Raw genomic sequence first — 20,399 nt, forward strand, 5'->3', positions numbered from 1 at the left:
AAGCATACAAGCCACAGGAAAAAGAGCACTTCTTTTTAAAGGATTAAAAATGATACCCGTGCTTCTCTCAGTAACTAATCTACATTATACCATTTGACAATATAATATAATAATATAATGTAGATTGGTAAAATCTACATTATACCAATGTCACAGGATGATTTTTTTTGACAACAAACGTGTGAAAAAAAGCATGGTTTTGTAATTGGCAGCTAAACACCTACCAGTGATATCACAAATTCTGTCCTCCCTTGAGGTACATGTATTAATAAATTATTTCAGCACTTCTCAGATGTTAACAGAATGGCATACTATGTGCTAAACCATGAGGACATCTTACCTTCCAAAGCACCCGTGGCACTTGCCTTCCCTTTCGATATAGTTCCATAGGCCGATGGATTTTCCATTCAGGAAGGCCTCTCCCAAGCAGCCTTTAAAATGAGTAACCTTCACAGCAGGAGATTTCTAATGCAAACAAGCAAACATAACCAATACATAGCTGACGAAGCAAAATACATTCTCCAAGTGCACAAAACTTCTCCCTGGGAGCTTCAATCTAACAGATCCAAATTTTGAGAGAACAACATTAGAAAAAAGGCCAGTTTGTAATCACTGGATTTCCTTCCAGTTATGAAGTGGAATCCTAGAATGAGTGACAACTGGGCAGGATCTTAAAGATCATCTCAGTGACTAGGGTTGATGGAGAAAACCGTGTTGCATGGGTGAGAAAACAGACAGCCAAAGAATGTGATTGGTAGTGAGGGCCCAGCTGGACCTGAGACCTGGACTCCACTTCAGAGCACTGATCCAGGTCCAAAAAATGCAATTATATTTGGAGACAGGAGAACTGATATAATAAAATAAATATGGAGGGCTTTCTTGCTAAACACTAATTAGTATTAATCAACCACTAACTAGAGCTAGACTAGAGATAAAGAAACCTTACAGAAATTAACATGGAGCATTGAATTTCCTGTTCATCACTGGGAAAGAAACCCAAACAGCAAGATGAGCCATTGGCTTTTTCTCCATTTATGCTACTGATTAAGCATCACCCTTTACTATGCAAAACCAGCCTAATTGTGCAGAGGAACTGTCAGGCAGCAAAACAAAAGAAGCAGAAACATCTTCATCTGCCTAGTATATATTCAACCATCTAAACATATGCCTTTTTTTTTTTTTTTTTTTTTTGAGACGGAGTTTCACTTCTGTTGCCCTGGCTGGAGTGCAAGGGCACGATCTCAGCTCACTGCAACCTCTACCTCCCGGGGTTCAAGTGATTCTCCTGCCTCAGCCTCCTGAGTAGCTGGGATTACAGGCACGCACCACCACCCCTGGCTAATTTTGTATTTTTAGTAGAGACAGGGTTTCTCCATGTTGGTCAGGCTGGTCTTGAACTCTGGACCTCAGGTGATCCGCCCACCTCAGCCTCCCAAAGTGCTGGGATTACAGGCATGAGCCACCACGCTCAGCCCATGACTTTTATACATAGGTAAAATCAGTCAATCAGTCCTGTTCAGAAGAACTTTCAGAATGTTACCTTGATTTGTCCTCCAAGACCTCCAACAAACATGAGTGTTGAATTGTTTACATCCAGAACATTAGCTGTCCCAGGGGATTTACTTGTTTTTGCTGGTGGCTTTTGATTTGAGCTCATTTCCTTTACACTCAGTGAACCAATGTTTCCAAATCTAAGGGTCACAAAGAATTGCAAAAGGAACTTTCAGAATTTCCAGTTGGCGCACATACATCCCCATGTTTCCTTCACACCCACCATCTGCTTCTCCCCAAGAGCCCTGCAACAGCGCCCCCTGCTGGCCTCCTGGCTTCCAGTCTTGCCTACTGCCCCAAATCTTCAAGAGTCGCTCTTCTGAAACAGAAATTTCATCATGTTGCGTCCCTGCTTAAAACATTTGACATGAGCTAAACTGTATCCGAGGACATGTCTACTCCGTAAATACTACCCCACTTTGTAAATAAAAAAAAAATCCCAACAAACCATAATATTATAGAAAAGTGAAAACATATACTTAAAGCTGCTCAAAAGTGATTACCTCTGGAGAAGGATTTTAAAAGAAAGAATTTTGCGTTGTGCCTGAATTTTAAGAAAATGCACCCCCCTACCTGCATCATTATTTTCGGTCCTTGTCTACGTGCAATGTGCTGCCAGCCACATGCAATGTCTACCATGCCACACCTTACACCTCTCTCCTGAGGAAGTTTACCAGGTTGGCTGCCTTACACATAGACTTTCCAAAAGTAACATTCTGTATTTTTAAATTTTTTTAGAGGCAGGGTCTTGCTCTGTCACTCAGACTGGAACACAGCGGTGTGATCATTGCTCACTGCAGCCTCGACCTCCTGTGCTCCAGCAATTTCCCGCCTGAGTCTCCTGAGTAGCTGGGACTACAGGCACACTCCACTGTGCCTGGATACATTTTTAATTTTTTTAGAGACAGGGTCTCACTATGTTGTCCAGGCTAACCTCAAACTCCTTGTTGTTCAAATAATCCTCCCTCCTCGGCCTCCCGAAGCACTGGGATTATAGGAGTGAGCCACCATGCCTCGTCTCTAAAGATAACCTAAACTTTTAGACATTTTAGACATTCTAAGGGTAACCTAAGCTTTTCAGTTTTTTCTTCTTCTGATTGTTGATTTTGGTAAGTTTGTTTCTCCTGCAGTAAGAAAAAAATCCAAACCTTAATGTAAAAAAATTTTTTGAATTACTTTTTTTTTTTTTTTTTTTTGAGACGGAGTCTGGCTCTGTCGCCCAGGCTGGAGTGCAGTGGCCGGATCTCAGCTCACTGCAAGCTCCGCCTCTTGGGTTTACGCCATTCTCTTGCCTCAGCCTCCCGTGTAGCTGCGCCTGTACTACAGGCGCCCGCCACCTCACCCAGCTAGTTTTTTGTATTTTTTAGTAGAGACGGGGTTGCACGTGTTAGCCAGGATGGTCTCGATCTCCTGACCTCGTGATCTGCCCGTCTTGGCCTCCCAAAGTGCTGGGATTACAGGCTTGAGCCACCGCGCCCGGCCAAATTACTTTTTATTATATATTGTCAAATTATAGTTGTATATACTTCTGAGATGCAAAATGATGTTATGATTTTTGGATATGATGTAGAATGATTAACCATCAATGGATAAAGAAAATGTGGTTTTGTACACGAATGGATAAAGAAAATGTGCTTTTATACAAATATACACAATGGAATACTATTATTCAGCCTTAAAAAAGAAGTTCTGTCATTTGTAACAAATGCTTATTTCTTCTTTTTCTTTGTTTTTTGAGATGGAGTCTAGCTCTGTCGCCCAGGCTGGAGTGCAGTGGTGCAACCTCCACTCACTGCAACCTCCGCCTCCTGGGTTCAAGCAATTCTCCTGCCTCAGCCTCTTGAGTAGCTGGGATTACAGGCACCTACCACCACGCCCAGCTAATTTTTGTATTTTTAGTAGAGATGGGGTTTCACCGTGCTGGCCAGGCTGGTCTCAAACTCCTGACCTCAGGTGATCCACCCGTCTCGGCCTCCCAAAGTGCTGGGATTACAGGTGTGAGCCACCGGCCACAAATGCTTACTTCTACAGCTAACCTAAACCAAGTATTGTTTGGTTATAATCTGACTTTCCAGAAGTTTCAAAGCCTATTATATGACGTTACAAGCGTGTAATTACTTATGAGACACACTTTAAAAAAGAGAGGTGCTCTGAGAGAACATTCTCTACTACCTGGCCACATAGATACTGTGCCATCTGCTGTCATCAATGGGAAAGTCTGGAAACTCCAAGCGTGTGGAGCCGGAGCCCAGGTCCCACAGGAAGGCCACTTTCCCTCGCCGCATCTCCACTGCAAGGAAATCAGACTGGGGGGCGGGGCATGAACGGGGATCAGTTTACACACTGTTTGCCAACCACCACCACACTTTACAGAGTCAATTCTTACGGTGTTTTCTCTATTCTGAAAATTAAATAAATAAAAAACAAAACCCCCAAATCTATTTTCTTTTGTTTGAAATGGTCCCCTCCCTGGAGCTGGGGCATGACTCACAGCCCCGGGGACATTAGCGCCTCCCTGCGTGCCTGGCCTGGTCCTCCTCAATACCTCCCATAGAGTCCCCGGGAAAATTCGCTGCGGGTCACAGGCAGTCCAGCAGGAGCACCAGGGAAGGCACTGAGCTTGCTTGTCTGCCCAGTGTCCGAGGTAAGAAATGGATGTGAAACATGCATTAACACAGGAGCCATGAGGTCCCACCCCTGTCACAGGCTTGCCTGTGCTTTGCATCTTATCTCCTGAAGACATTTCAGACACTCTATGTGCTTGTTAACATTTTCTGCCCTACACACCCAAGGCTTCTGACCTGTTCTCACTGGCACAGCCAAGGTATCAAAGACCTTCCACAGGCACTTGCCATCTGGGGACCACTGGAATTCTTGGCAAGAAAAACCTGACAGAAGCTTGACAATTCTGATAGTCACTCCAGGGGTCACTGGGGGAATCACAAAAACGTTCCATCCCCAGGGCTTGCAGTTAAGATGGCGTCCTTCAGAAATGTCACTTCCCTTCTCACAGGCTTTCAATTTGGTCGTTTGCTCATTTGTAACCTAATGCTACCATTTTAACAAAGGTTAGTCCCTATGGGAGATTTAGAGACTTCGCTAAGGCCCCCCCCTTTTTTTTTTTTCCACCAAATAAGTGAAAATTCAGAAAAATCTAGAAGTGCATAAAAAATTCAGTGCTGCTTTCCAAATGTCCATCACTTACAGAGGTGCTACTACCGAGGTAGAAGAGAAGGTTGTCGGGTTCTTGTGTCTTAACATTTAGTGTTAAGGTGTTGTAGTTAGTAGAGGAAATCTGAGGCTGGTAGGCCCGGATGCAACCTCTGTCTGCAGACACGGCGACTTTAATCTGTAGAAGGAAAATGCAAGTGTCCTCATCATTTAGTGACGCACACCAGCAGCTCACCAGCAGCTCAACAACGCTATTCTGTCATGAATTTTCACTGAGGCAGGCTTCCTCTCTTGTTAATACACAATGGTTCATGTTTCATGAAGTGACATATCAGATGGTAATAAAAATGATTTCATTTGGTAAAGTGTTTAAATATGAGAAAATCAGTGTTAGTTTTTAATAAGTTATTTTATATAGGAAACTGTCTTGCTCACATAAGATTTAATTCCTTAAAGACAAGGATTTTATCACCTTGGAATCTTTCTGCCTGACACAAAGAGGATATTTGATAATCATCTGGTGAATAAATGGAGAGGTAATATATTTATTCACTCAGCAGATATTTATAGAGCAATTATTGTACTTACTACATATTTCTTTGATTAGTAATTCTTTGCATATGTATCTTACATTAGTCTTAAAGAGTCTAAGTTTGGTATTAACCATAGCATCAAGAAGCATTCCTTGGGCTTACATTTATTTATTTATTTATTTATTTATTTATTTATTTATTTAGGGTCTTGCTCTGTTGCCCAGGCTGAAGTGCAAATGGCGTGATCATAGCTCACTGCAGCCTTGAACTCCTAGGCTCGAGCAATCCTCCTGCCTCAGCCTCCTGAGTAGCTGGGACTACAGGTTCACACCACCAAGCCCAGCTATTATGATTTTTTTTTTAGCAGAGACAGGATCTCATTATGTTTCCTAGGGTCATCTCAAACTCCTGGCCTCAAGCAATCCTCCCACCTCAACCTCCCAAATTGTGGGAGTTATGGATGTGAGCTACCATGCCCAGCCTATATTTATTTAGCAACTGTAACTGAAACAGATGCAAGCCAGAGCTCATGGAAACCAACATTCCTTTTCCAATAGCAAGGACACTTGAGAGGAAAAGACAGAGCGTGTGCTCCTTTCTCTTCCCTAGAAAGCCTGAGGTGGACAAATGCAAGCCCAGAGGCTGCATTCATCCTCTGGAAGTCCCCAGTCACATGACGATTGCACATTCTCTCAAAAGGAAACTTTTTCCCTTAGGGCACAGCCAGTGCCATATGCCACAGGTAAAACATCTTCTCACGTGTGAACTGTTCTAGGTGGCCAGTGCCTCAGGCACTTAGTGACCTGGATTTGTGCAGCCTTTGTTGCATACAAATTGTTTTCTCAGACACCTCAAGGATGACGCCCATACTACACAAACACTTTAAAGAATACTTGGATTATTAAAACTAAGTTGGTAAAATGAAGAAATAACACCATATGCAACCCATAAACTTAGAGTAATGTTAACATGTAGATTCGACATGTTCTGCACTATCCAGTCTATAATGATAAATCTCCATAAAGACATGGAAATCTCTTTGCTAACAACATTTTGAAGCATGTTGAATAAAAGCAGAACTCAAAGAAAATGAAGCTAGTTATTGGCTTTAAATATACCAAGACAGGGCTGTGAGGAAGCCCGGATTATTGGGATCTGGGTCTTTGGAAGGCCTAAGGGACGTAGTGTGGCTGAGAGCCACGTCTGCCTGAATTCCCTGGGATTCCACATGACTGAGAGCCCAGTGATGAAAGCCACGGGGCCCCAAACTCACAGAAGCTGCTTGTTTCCGGGCCTGGCTGATGAGCAGTTTAATTTCTGATAAGTTTCTGCTCAGATTCTCTTCTAACATCTTCAAAGGCTTCAACCGATCAAACAAAAGGTTGGCTTGAGTTTCCACGTCTTTGACTTTTCTTCCAGCCAACAGAGCTAACAAATACAAGAAGGCAAGGGGTGGCAAGAAAGTTGGGGAGAGGGAAAAACAAGATAATTAATTGTCCATTAAGAATGCACTGGGTAAAACAACACCCTAATAATCAAATCCATGACATTTTGGTACTAAGATGAAAACTGCACCAGTAGCATGCATAGACTAAGGCCCTTTTCTTTATAAAGGCTAATCCAGACATTGGCATACTGCTACTTTTCAGGAAAGTTGTGAACAACGCACCACTGTGTACTTAGCTAGCTCCATGTCTGCATGACACAGATGGTCATGACTGGAAGGAAGGGCACTGACATACTGGCCATGGTGGAGTCCTGCAGAAGCTGGTGTGTCTCTTGTAATGTGGCGTTGACCCTGGACAGGCTGGCAGATGTGCTCAGCAGCTCCTGGCTCAGCCCTGCCACGTCCCTCAGCGTGCTCACCGCGCTATGGCTTGCAGACGTGGCCAGCTCTTTGGTTTTGGCTCCTTTGTCTCTTGTATCTAAAATAAATGTATACACAAGCATGCACTTTTGCTGCTTACACACAGAGAAAAGAATAAAACTACCACAAATGTAATTTTGCACAGAAATACATTATTGTCATATTACTGATGCTCAACACAAACTGAGGCTGGCTTGTTTGCTTTTTTTTTCTTTCGGGCAGGGGTCAATGACCTAAGAGCTTCTTGTTTCTAATGGCAATATTAAAACTGCATATCTTATGCTCTACTATCCCCTTTTAGGGACAAATGAAATAATTTTTGTTAATACTTCTCTGGAATATGATTTCAGTACACAATGAGATCACAAAAGTAATGACCAATCGCCGTGTGATCTGTGTCTTACATCTTAATCAGCTACATTTCTTTATTTGGGTCCTTTTCCATCACCCCCTTCTCACCTTCATGAAACATGTTCTCCACCTCCTTTCATGTCTGGATACTAAGGATTTGGATCCTAGTTCTGCAGCTGAGGTGGGAATGTCTTAAGTTACAGGAAGAGGTATTTGCCCATAGCATCAACTGGCTGCTAGAAGTGACAGCAGAATAAAGGCTAAACAGCCACTCAAGGTAAATTAGAATTCAGTTATTCTAGAAAATCTGGGTGAGGATTTTTAAAAGACACTATCATTCATTTTTGAAGCATTTAATCACAAGTGGGGCAAAACATTTACCGCAGAAAAAGCTGGAAAAAGGGTATACAGGTGGCCTTTTTACTTTCCTTGCAACTTTTCTGTAAGCTCAAAATTATTTTCAAATAAAAATGTTATTAAGCATTTAGTCAAAATATACATGGCATCCTTATAAAAAAAGAAAAGGAAAAAAAAGTCTTCCAGATCAGAAAATGCTTCATTGTTTCAAGGCAAGAAGTAAGCCCAACGCAGCATGCCCAGTTTCCCCAGGTGACTCCATGCTTACACACAGAAGCCCTGCAGACAGGACTTTGGGCTTCTTGTTTTTAAGGGCTTTAAAGCACTTTTAAAGTGCTCCTTTGAGCACTTTATAAAACTTTTTCAAAAGATGTTTATTAAGCAAAAAAGGAGGATGGGCACAGTGGCTCACGCTTGTAATCCAGCATTTTGGGAGACCAAGGCAAGAGGGTCGCTTGAGGCCAAGAATTCAAGGCCAATCTGGGCAACATAGCAAGACCTGGTCTCTATAAAACAATAGAAACTTTAGAAGTAAAAGACAACAAAAGAACAAAAGAGAAGTTTGAGGTGTAGCGCAATTCATTTGTATTAGACTTAAAAAAATTAACCTATTTAAAATTTTCAAGAATACCACATTTCTAAACCATCAGTATTAAAGTGATCAGTGAGCCTAATGTTTTACTGCCTCGCTAAGGAAGACGGCCAAGCAAGCAGTCTTCAGTTTGCCACACTGATAATGAATCTGGCATTTTCCCCTTAGGCAGGTAAAGCACATTCCAGCTTCTTTACTTGCTGACTTCTTTCAATGGTCCTTCTTCCTCTAAGCAATGTGTCAAGCATTTCAAAAGTAAGCAATTCAGATGGTACTACGCAATCTCTGTTTTTAAGATTATAAATTCTAGCAGTTTGATGCAAGTATTGTGATGTTATTTTAAAAACCAATGATTTTCATTTCGAAGTCTTATTCCTTTCCAAGTAAAAATTTTGTCAATCTTAGTCTCATTTTTGAGCTAGCGCCTTGACCAGTCTTGAGGCGGGACTTCCTTACGCTCCTGAGTGATGCTTTTACAGTGAGAAGACGTGATTTAAAGAAGAACGTCTTTTCCACTTACCTTCAGGAATTGCTCTGAGTATCAAGACTGATTCATTGGTCTGCCTGGTAATTTCATCAGCATTCTCTTGAAATCTGTTTGTCTTATTTCTCAGTTCACTCAGTTCCAATGCAATAACTATTTAAAGGGAGAAAAATGTTTCCTTTCAGGTTAGCCTACTAAAAGGTTGCCTAGGCAACAGCTTTGTCATTCTTGACCATCTACAGAATTCATAGCTTTCTAAAGAGACTCCCAATATTGACAGTTTTTCCAGCAAGACTGAGCAACATTCATTATAGAAATTAAGAGTGTGGGCCGGACGCGGTGGCCCACGCCTGTAATCCCAGCACTTTGGGAGGCTGAGGCGGGTGGATCACGAGGTCAGGAGATTGAGACCAGCCTGGCTAACACGGTGAAACCCTGTCTCTACTAAAAATACACACACACACACACACACACACACACACACACACACACACACAAAATTAGCCAAGCCTGCTGGCAGACGCCTGTAGTCCCAGCTACTCGAGAGGTTGAGGCGGGAGAATGGCGTGTACCCGGGAGGCGGAGCTTACAGTGAGCCGAGATAGCGCCACTGCACTCCAGCCTGGGAGAAAGAGCAAGACTCCATCTCAAAAAAAAAAAGAAATTAAGAATGTGTTTCTAGCTTGCTCAATCATTTTCTCTACTTCGCTTGTTGACTTTCTCACTAATATTTCTACTTAAATTTCATGTCCAATTTTACTAGAGCTCAAGGACCAAGAGCTGTGTTTAAGTCACTCAGTCTTAATCAGATGCACTAACTTTCTATCCCCATCTGAATCTTGGTCACCTTTCTCCTCTGGGTTGTCAAACCCCTAAGGTGGGCTCCCACCTGGGAGTCTTCCTCATAGTCTCCCACCTGCATCTCTGGCCAATCCTCCATCCCCTTCTATTCCCTTCTGGCCACCCAACTGGAACTCAACTCAACCTCCTTCTCAAGTTTGATCACAGCTTTTGCTTTTAAAATTTCTGTTCATAACATATAATCACATTTTGATTTTGAGCACATGGTGAAAACATGAAATTTTAATTGCCAGCAAGCTCCCAACTTCACTACCTATGAAGTACCTCTAGTTGTACAGACTGAAATTACAGCCCATCAACACATTATGCATTTTCGATACTGTGAGATGCCAACACAAATTTTAAATTGTGTCACTCAATGAGAAAAAAAATTTATGCACATATCCAAGCCTTTGGTTCAGACAGTTGTGGAAGGATCCAGTGTTAGACTTGGAAGTAAGTCACCTGTAAAGGGAATGAGCTGTGAGTATGGCCCACTATTTACTCCTCCAGAAATCTTGGTATTTTTGATCTATTAGAATATATTAAGATGGAAAGCGTGTTATTTGTTATTAAAAAAGTATGCCTACATAGTTTCTCTTTCATAACAGATTCCTGATGCCATTTTGGTTTATGTTTATTGGATGGATTGCTCTTACATATGCCAAGTCATTCTTTCTTGAAACTTTAGGACAAATTAACTGCATAGATATTTTTTTGAAAATGGCTAAATCAATTATGATTTAATGTAATAATTATTAAACGAGAACCTACCATGAGTCTAACATGATATTAGTCCCATGAGAAAGGTAAAACAAATATCAAGCATAATATATCTCCTCAAGGAAAAATAAAGGAGCGCACACAATCAAAGATAACCCAAGAGACACTAGGAAGAACAGTGAAGGCTCCAAGCTAAGGCGACGAGTGGAGGATTAAGGACAGGTTAAAGATAGAGACGACTGCACAATAAAGGAACAGATATCACTAGAATAAAAATGCCAAATTATATGAAGTTGATGTGATAGGAAGTTTATACGATAGGAAAGTTTACATGATAGGAAAGTTTATATGATAGGAAATCGGAATATAAATAGGACATAGAAATGCTAAGTTTCAAGTTGCTGCATGCAAAGAGAACGTTCTTAGAGGTTGCTCAGCGAGATGCTCACGCTCACTCTGCCTGTCTACACCGTCCGAGCCACACGCTGACCTGGAAGCTTCCTGCTGAGGTTGTCGCCTTCATTTAGAAATCTGGAGCTGCGCTGCACGGCCACTTTCCCATTAGAAACAAGGGATTCTGAGAGCTGGAAAACAGAACCGCTTAAGCATGGTGAGAGCAGGGCAGATGGAGTCCTGCTGGAGATGGAGGAAGTGACTCCATCAGAGTAGCCCCCAGCCACATTCCCAGCAAGAAAGTCAGCCAGGTACCAGGTAGGGACAATTTCAAATGGCTGAGGCAAGAGAACACAAAGACATTTTTAAGTAGATAAGGAAGGAAACTAGCCATTCAATAGAGATTTTCACCGTAATTAAAGAAAAATGTCTCCAGTAGGTATCAAGTAGCATTATCATTTTTAGCTCAAGGAAATGTGAGATTGTTCTCATCTCTACGCTGGTTTCTAGTCTGTATAAAGAAGTATTTATGATCTTAAAAAATTAAAGCACAGATCACATGATGACAGAAGCCAGAAACAGATTCCACCAGAAAAGAATGTTAATAGGCAGAATTGGGGGCCACTGATCTCTGTTCAAACCGGGTACAGAACAATCTCCCACAGAGCCCAGAAAAAGAAGCCCACGGCATTTCCTACCAGGCTCATCTCAGTCACAGTCCTGTGAGCATCTTTGGCCAGTTCCTCCGATTCTTCGATCAGGTTCTGGATGTTGTAATGGACATAGGCTGCACTGGTGGCATTCAGGGACACATTTCTGACATTTTCAAGGCCACTATCAAAGCAGCATATTTAGATACGTTATGATAAGCTAAATCAAACTTGCCGATTCACTCACAAAAATCATAAATGCCTACTAGTCTTGAAAGCCTCCTATCTTCTTTCCCCTTAGAAGAGTATCATCCATAAAAAATAACAACCTGTGGGTTCCCATGTAACTTCAAAAGCAATTTTTGAGAAGCCATAGCCACTTTGTCACAATAACACTCAGAACTGCTATTTAATCAATACCCAAGAAGAGACTACTGCTGTTTCCCTTAGACAACCATTCATCACTTTCCACAAGCTGCCCTCAGCATTCCTCAATCTCTGTTCCAACTCCCTGTGCATGTCTGGGGTGCCGTTGTATGTTTGCATTGGTTATAAACTCCCTGCAACACACTTGTTAACCTCCAAGAAGTGTTCCTAAGCATACTTGAGGTCGCTGAATCTTATCCCTCAAATGGCATGACAATTTTACAAAATTCACTAGAAATTCTGGAGGAAGATCAGCTAATATTTCAATCAGCTCAACATCATTCTAACAAGTGGGCACGTCACTTAGGAACTTGGTAACCGGTCATGGCACAAGGTCATCCAGTGCTCTCGATCTTGAAAATAAAGTCTGGCAATGGGCACATCTTTGCCTGCTGAGTAACTCACTTCATTTTCTTTCCAAGGTTATTGAGTCGGGCAATTCCCAGACCAAATATTAGCAGTTATTGCTTGTTACTATTGGATGGGCAAAATTCTATGATTTATAAATAAAATATACTAATTTAACTTCGTGTTATCACAACAAATTGCTTCTACTAGTCATACAAAGTAATAAAGATTTTGTTTTAGCTAGGTATGGAGTCAGAACATGTTTTTCTCTGTGGGGGAAATGATGAAAACTGATGAGAAGAGAGAAGCTAGTATCTCATGCCATTTTCCACTACTGATCCCCAAGACATATTAGGAAGCAGTACTCAATTTAGCACATAATTTATGCAATATTCTATCATATCATTTTTAATTGCTTTTGTTGTGTGAACTAATCTTTTATGTCAGCATTTTTCAAATAAGGAGATACGCATCTATCTTTCCCTTTCCACAGAACACGCACACACAAGAACATACATCTTCCCAGTGTGGCCAGCTTTGTCACCCATAATGCATAGCAAATTTTAAGGAAAGAAATTTACCAATTAACTCACAGTATTGTGTAAATCACTGGTAACACCTAAAACTTCAGGTCCCACATTTGCTGCACATTAGAATCACCTTAGGGTTTAAAAAAAAATCACAAAACCCAGGCTACATCCCAGTCCCATTAAGTCACAACCTTTGTGGGGGAGGCAGCTAAGGAACAAAGGCATTGGCGTCTTACGAAGCTCCCCAGAAGATTCCAGTGTGCAGACAAGTTTGAAACGGCTGGCTAAAATTGTGCTTCTCATTTAAAGGCATTTTTAGCAAGTTGAGTACATATTTTTCAAATATCCAAAAAATATAAGTTAAAGTAATTGTATTACAATGGCAGACTTTCAGGCAGTAGAAAATAATTGGAGGTGGTATCTCTCAGGGATTGGAAAAGAGACTCTCAACACTTCTATAGGAGAGAGTGGACAGCCACATCCTCCACCCAAATAATACACTCCAAAAAGGCCGGATCTGTAAAGAAATTAATAACCTCATTCTGTCCCACCTGCAACCTAACAAAGCTCTGAGCACTCAGTAGGTGCTTAATAAAGACCTGATGGCTTGAAACTGTAGCCTACTATGTTTTTTTTTTTTTTTGAGACGGAGTCTCGCTCTGTCACCCAGGCTGGAGTACAGTGGCACAATCTCAGCTCACTGCAAGCTCCGCCTCCTGGGTTCACGCCATTCTCCTGCCTCAGCCTCCGGAGTAGCTGGGACTACAGGCGCCCACCACCATGCCCGGCTAATTTTTTGTATTTTTAGTAGAGACAGGTTTCACTGTGTTAGCCAGGATGGTCTTGATCTCCTGACCTCATGATCTGCCCGCCTCGGCCTCCCAAAGTGCTGGGATTATAGGCATGAGCCACTGTGCCTGGCCGCATACTATGTGTTTTAAGTCTTATTCCATTATTTGCATTTTTCCATCAGATATGTAGGCCAATGGTAAACTATGTTAGCGGACACGAGGGAATCCAACTTGCCAGGTAAATAAAACAGGAGTGCTCATTTTTACACAAAGGAAGAGTGACCCATCGCTGTGAAAAAAACGTCCATCTTTGTTTTCTCTAATCAATAGATTGCAAACTCTTGAATTCCCACAAAGGCATGTTCCTACCTGTCCAGAACGTCTGCCAGTCTCTGGAACTCAGCGGCATGGTCCTCAGCGCTGTAGACCAGGTCAAGCGCGTTCCTTTGGGACATGTGCATGACCAGGTCATCTACGTGGTGCCTGATTCTGGCAGACCATAAAAGTAGCGTATCCTGGTGATGCTCTAAGTGCTACATGGAGAAATTAATATTGTAAATATATGCACATCTATTTAATAACAGATACAGGTGCACATAGACAAGATGTGTGAAGATTCTTTAAAAACTGTACTGTGGCCGTGCTGAGTGGTAACTCACCTCTAGAGCATCTTGCACAGCATCTGTTTGCACAGCAGCAGTATCTATCAGTCCTCGTCCTTGGGCAATGAGCTCTGAGGTCAGATTTTGTTCTTCTTGAACATGTAGCTTTTTATCCTGCAGCAGAAACGGCATTTTAAGGATGTTTCATAAAAGCAACTCTGCCTCTGACCTTTGGTGCCTAATGCTATGTGCAGAAGTTAGTGCACGGGACTCCCTTTTATTTTATTTTATCTTTTGAGATGGAGTCTCATTCTGTCGCCAGGCTGGAGTGCGGCGGTGCAATCTCGGCTCACTACAACCTCTACCTCCCGAGTTCAAGCGATTCTCCTGCCTCAGCCTCCCGAGTAGCTGGGACCACAGGCGCGCGCAACCACGCCCAGCTAATTTTTGTATTTTTAGTAGAGACGGGGTTTCACCATGTTGGCCAGGATGGTCTCCATCTCTTGACCTCATGATCTGCTCGCCTCGGCCTCCCAAAGTGCTGGGATTACAGGCGCGAACCACCTGGCCAGACCAGGGCTCACTTTTAATTGCTTACGTTGGAGTATTTTGTTACCCGTTATAATTGAGAAGGAGAGAGAGAGTGAGACTCACACTGAATTCTCTCAGGTTAGCATTGACCATGAACAGCAGGTGGTTGCTTTCCTCGGTCTTTGCCTCGGCTTCCCTCACAAGCACCTCAGCCGCCTGTAGTTCACTGTTGTGCCTTGAAAGGAGGTGGCTTGTTGCTTCTTTTAATACCTCCAATTCTTCCAGCGGCTTTTGGTAATTTTCCTGAATTTGTGACAATAAATCTTCAGCAGCCCTGATAAATATAAATGGTTCACATAGTAAGTAAATGACCAACAAAACTCCTCTCTCTGAAATAATAGTGGAAAAAATTTTTACATATTTATGCCTAGTCTCTTTTTGAAATTGTAAGTGATACATCATAACTTCTTAAGAATGGAAACAATTTTTCTAAGATAGCTACTGGTATGGCAGGTTTATATTTTATCCTTAACAAATTGTCTTTTTTTTTTTTAAGTGGTGCATCTCACAGATACATTTATTCATGCCAGGAAGTAAACGGTATTTATACAAGTGCACAGTGACCTTCCATGTTCCCATATAGTTTCCTGAAATGTACAGGCACAGTGACCTTTCATCTCAGGTGTATTTCAAGTTAAGCTGGTTAGGATGACCATGAGCAGGCACAAGTCTTGAAGCTTTCAAAGCTTTACTTCTTTTTTTTTTTTTGAGAGAAGTCTCACTCTTGTCCCCTAGGTTTCAGTGCAATGGCTTGATCTCAACTCACTGCAACCTCTGCCTCCCGGGCTCAAACGATTCTCCTGCCTCTGCCTCCCAAGTAGCTGGGATTAAGGTGCCTGCCATCACACCCAGCTAATTTTTGTATTGTTTAGTAGACACAGGGTTTGGGTTTCACCATGTTGGCCAGGTTGGTCTCAAACTCCTGACCTCAGGTGATCCGCCCGCCTTGGCCTCCCGAAGTGCTGGGATTACAGGCGTGAGTCACCGTGCCCGGCCCAAAGCTTTACTTCTTTTATCAGCTCTGATGATTTTATAAATGATGAAAGTCATTAAACCCCTCCTCCCCAAATTTCCTGGTAAACTGGGGTCCAGTGGGCTTTGTGAGAATCTGAACACTTAAACTTTCTAATACATTTTAGTAATGGAATTAAAAAAGATCATCTCCATGAATCTGGATTCAGGAAATTGGGACAACATTCTGTGTTGATGGGAACTGCCATCTTTCATTATATATAATACAGCAAGAAATTGAAAGAAGGCTATTCAGTGAATTTACCAATTTATATATATGGTAAAAGGATTTTCTGCAGCTAGTTAAGAAGCAGCAGATTTCATAAAAGCTTTCAAATTCAAAGTGACAAAAAGATATGATTTGTACCATGGATAAACGCAAGCTTTAGAATATCAAACGATTTTTTTCCTATGCCTTTATAAATATGCCATCAAACTGCTTATTTAAATCAATTTTGAATTTATAGCTGCATAGAATAATAAAATTTCATACTACAAATCCTTGCAGTGGTGGGGAATATCCTATGAACTCTTCATTTCAATTTGTCAGGAGAACTTTGAAAAATTCTATGGAAAATGCCTTGTAAAACGCCCTCAGCTTTCACAGGTGTCAGGTTACTGGGTTAAGACACGATCAAAAACATTTGTCAAGGATATAAATTTGAACTCTGACATTATTAGAATAACATCAGGACTTATAGTTTTTAATGATATACTTACAATTTTTAATGATAATAAAGACTTTGCATTATGAGCAGGCAACAAGAACTAAAACACATACATAAGAAAACACGAATAAACCCAATATATTTCTAATGTCTGATCATGAATCTGTTATTCCTTTTATTAAATGAGATAGCTCTCTAAGAAAATTTAAAATAAATTAGCCAGGTGTGGTGGCACATGCCTGTAGTCCCAGCTACTCAGGAGGCTGAGGTAGGAAAATCACTTCAGCCTGGGAGGTGGAGGCTGCAGTGAGCTGAGATTGTGCCACTGCACTCCAGCCTGGGTGACTGAGTGAGACCCTGTCTCAAAAAGAAAATAAAGTTCAAAATAGAAACCAAATTTTCATCTATAAGGTAACTCTACTATCTAAACTACAATCATGTGAATGACATACTCCTCAATAATTTGAACAAGATTAAGCAACAAAAAAAACCCACTCAGCACTTCATTAGCTTCTTCTAGCAAAATTAACAGAGGAAACTGGTGTTTCCCAAACTATGTTCCTCTACAACACCAGTGTCCCAAGAACTGCCAGGCAGATTCCTTGAACAAATATTCCAGGGTGAAAGAAGCGTAGCTGGATCCTCCACGGGGCTGCTGATGGGCGTACTAAAAGCTTTGAGTGTACTAAAAGCTCTGAGAAGACCTGCAGTACAGAACTTCTCTCTCCTAAGCAGACACTGTGTCATGGAATGTGCTTCTTTAATGAAGTATCTTTGGTCGGTCACAGTGGCTCACGCCGGTAATCCCAGCACTTTGGGAGGCCAAGGCGGGCAGATCACCCGAGGACAGGAGTCCAAGACCAGCCTGGCCAACATGGTGAAACCCTGTCTCTACAAAAACACAAAATTACAAAAATTAGCTGGGCATGATGGCGGGCGCCTGTAATCTTAGCTACTCAGGAGGCTAAGGAGGGAGAATTGCTTGAACCCAGGAGGCGGAAGTTGCAGTGAGCTGAGATCGTGCCACTATACCACAGCCTGGGAGACTATAAAAATAAATAAATAAATAAAAATATTTTAATAGGTCTGAGATACCAGCATGGAAATCATCTGAAAAACAGCTACAAACAATAATCCAAAGTGTGTAGCAAAGAGTCAACGTGGCAGGCTGGAGCCCGCTCTCCTTTGAAAGGCCTGCTGGTGAGGTGGGCTGTGTTCCCACAGATCCCTAACTGCTAAGAGTAGCTCACTACCTGGGCTGTTTGTGCAAGCAACGTGGTTTATGCTGAACACCTGCTTTCCTTCTGGGAGTCGAGTTCTGCTATGTGCTAGGCAGAGGGTGCCTACCAGTACAGCTCCAACAAAATCCCCGGATACAGAATCTCTGACAGGCTTCCCTGGGCACAAACATCACACACATGGTGCTGCATTTTTCTTGCTGGGGGAGGAGTGCTCTCCGGGATCCCACACGGGGAGAGGACTTCATGGATTCCTCCAGACTCTGCTGTGTCCTTTTGTCCCATCTGGCTGGACCTCCTTAATAAATCTTAGCTGTAAGTACAGTTATATGCTGGATCCTGGGGGTCCTGGTGAAACTCTGAATGTGGTGGTAGTCCTGGAGACCCCCAACCCACCATGCAAAGCAATCCGTCTGTGTGCTAAACTTTTCATCTATATGATTGCCATGCTTCAGCATGAACCACCAATTTTCTAAGAATTATTATTAAAAAGCAGATAATTCCTAAAATCATCCATGTAACTTGAAATGGCATATATATAGGGATTATCTATGGAAAATTGGAAAGTGGAGGCCAGAGAATACATTTTAAACTCTTGACTTTTAAAATAAAAGGTCTCTTTAGTAATATTTTTACTTGCAAATTAGAGAGATCAGCAATCTTATTAATAACTTTATTCCAAGTGAAACCATAACGGCAGTGACAGAGAAAGGGGTCGTAGAGGCCGTCGCCAGTAGGGGAGGGTCAGGAGGCACTGAGGGGAACAGGTGGAGGTGGGGGCTGGCCCTGCCTCTCCCCCTCCTTTCAGGCTATTCAACCAGGTCTTCCCGGAACCATCCACCCTAGAGGCGGCGCCCTAGGGCTGGGCTCCGCTCCCTAACCTTCCTCAGCCACCCACACATCTGAGTTGCTGGGGAGCTTGTTAAGGATGGAGAGTCCCAGGCCCGCCTTGCAGATCCTAGGAAGGTTAATATTTGTTTAAGGAATCTGCCTAGGAGTTCATGGGACACTAGTGTTGTAGAGGAACATAGCTTGAGAAACACCAGTTTCCTCTGTCAATTTTGCTAGAAGCAGCTAATGAAGAGTGCTGGGGTTTTTTTGTTTTGTTTTGCTTTTGGGGGTTAATCTTGTTCAAGTCATTGAGGACTGTATCATCTCATGTGATTGTGGTTTAGATAGTAACATCATCCTATAGATGAAAATTTGACCTCTATTTTAAACTTTCTTATTGTATTTAAAGTGCATATTCAGAAAATAAACTTTCCCCAAATGGACCACGAGTTCCTAGTGGGCAAAAGGCTCTATTGTTCCCCTGTATGTCCCCAACTCCTGGCACAATGCCAGGGTTCAGGTCACTTTGCTGAATGAATGAATGAATGAATGAATGAATGCACTGATCTCAGATGGGTAACGGTGGGAAGGGACAGCCTCACAAAATGATTCTCTAGGATCTGCAGGGTGGGCCTGGGAATCTCCATCCTTCACATGCTCCCCACCAACTCAGATGTGTGGGGGGCTGAGGAAGGTTAGGGAGCAGAGTTCAACCCAGGGGCGTCACCTCCAGGATGGGCAGGTCCTGGGAAGACCTGGTTGGAGATGCCCAAGAGGAGCACAGCTGAAGCCTCAGTGTGCAGTTGGGGCTGCAGGACTAACGTTCAACTTGGCTTCTGTGACCACTCCCCATTGCCTCTCAAATTCGATGCAAACTTCAGCTGAGCTTCTTTGGCTCCAGTGTTCCCTCACTCAATGGCTCTCCACCTATGCTAGACTGAGATCTCGTTTCCCTGCCCCTGAAAGGCCCTCGATGTCTCTGACTGTCCAAATTCCACCTGCCCATCTTTTATGGATTGGGTCTCAAATGGTACTTCCTTTTGTTCTGGGTGGGAAAATAATAGGGTTTAGACTCAAACAGATTCAGGTTTGTGGTCAGGTTTCATATTGTCCTGGAGGCTTAATTAACATAGGGCAAGTTACTTATATTCTCTGGGCCTCAGTTTCCTCAACTGGATTCTACCCTACCTGGAAAGACTGAGATGATCACAGAGCACAATGTGAGAAGAGAAGCTGGCACTCTCCTGGCACAGAGGAGGGGCTCCACAGACAGCTGCTCACGCCCGTCTCCTGGCACCACACCCTCCTCTCATTTCCCCCCAAGGCCTTTAGATCTTAGTTCTCTCAGAGCCCTTTCCAGACCCTATTATTCTAGTAATTAGATTACTAGTCCTCTCTCCAAACTCCATCCAACCGTAAACACCTCCTTTTGTTTTTCACCTAACAAATCAACAACGTCAAAAATTATGTTCTACGATGAAAAAGGCCACATGCCCAACCCTCTAGTGTGTTGCTGGTGGCAGTGCACATTGTTTTTAAAAAATATTTAAAAAATTATTTGGAAGCGCATGTTAGGAATCCTCAAAATGCAAATTCTTTGACTAAATAATTCCACTTCTTCTTCTTCTTTTTTTTTTTTTTGAGACGGAGTCTTGCTTTGTTGCCCAGGCTGGAGTGCAGTGGCACGATCTCAGCTCACTGCAACCTCCGCCTCCCAGGTTCAAGCAATTCTCCTGCCTCAGCCTCCTGAGTAGCTGGGATTACAGGTGTCCACCACTATGCCAGGCTAATTTTTGTATTTTTAGTAGAGACGGGGTTGGCCTTGTTGGCCAGGCTGGTTTTGAACTCCTG

The 20,399-nt window shown here is 42.5% G+C and overlaps 1 protein-coding gene across 2 annotated transcripts in view; it reads right to left on the bottom strand.

Moving 5' to 3' along the window:
• LAMA1 (laminin subunit alpha 1) overlaps positions 1–20,399 on the bottom strand; it is a 164,827-nt gene that overhangs the window by 29,046 nt on the left and 115,382 nt on the right. For both annotated transcript variants that reach the window (XM_001118617.5, XM_077974776.1), the window contains exons 37-48: positions 14,864–15,074; positions 14,267–14,383; positions 13,977–14,140; positions 11,561–11,696; positions 10,960–11,053; positions 8,943–9,059; positions 6,998–7,180; positions 6,529–6,683; positions 4,757–4,900; positions 3,724–3,857; positions 1,541–1,691; positions 341–465 (exon numbers count right to left, since the gene is read on the bottom strand). In XM_001118617.5, coding sequence (XP_001118617.5) covers positions 341–465; positions 1,541–1,691; positions 3,724–3,857; positions 4,757–4,900; positions 6,529–6,683; positions 6,998–7,180; positions 8,943–9,059; positions 10,960–11,053; positions 11,561–11,696; positions 13,977–14,140; positions 14,267–14,383; positions 14,864–15,074 — 1,731 coding nt within the window. The remainder of the gene's footprint in view (positions 1–340; positions 466–1,540; positions 1,692–3,723; positions 3,858–4,756; positions 4,901–6,528; positions 6,684–6,997; positions 7,181–8,942; positions 9,060–10,959; positions 11,054–11,560; positions 11,697–13,976; positions 14,141–14,266; positions 14,384–14,863; positions 15,075–20,399) is intronic.

This window comes from Macaca mulatta, chromosome 18, assembly GCF_049350105.2.
Source record: "Macaca mulatta isolate MMU2019108-1 chromosome 18, T2T-MMU8v2.0, whole genome shotgun sequence".
NCBI lineage: Eukaryota > Metazoa > Chordata > Mammalia > Primates > Cercopithecidae > Macaca > Macaca mulatta.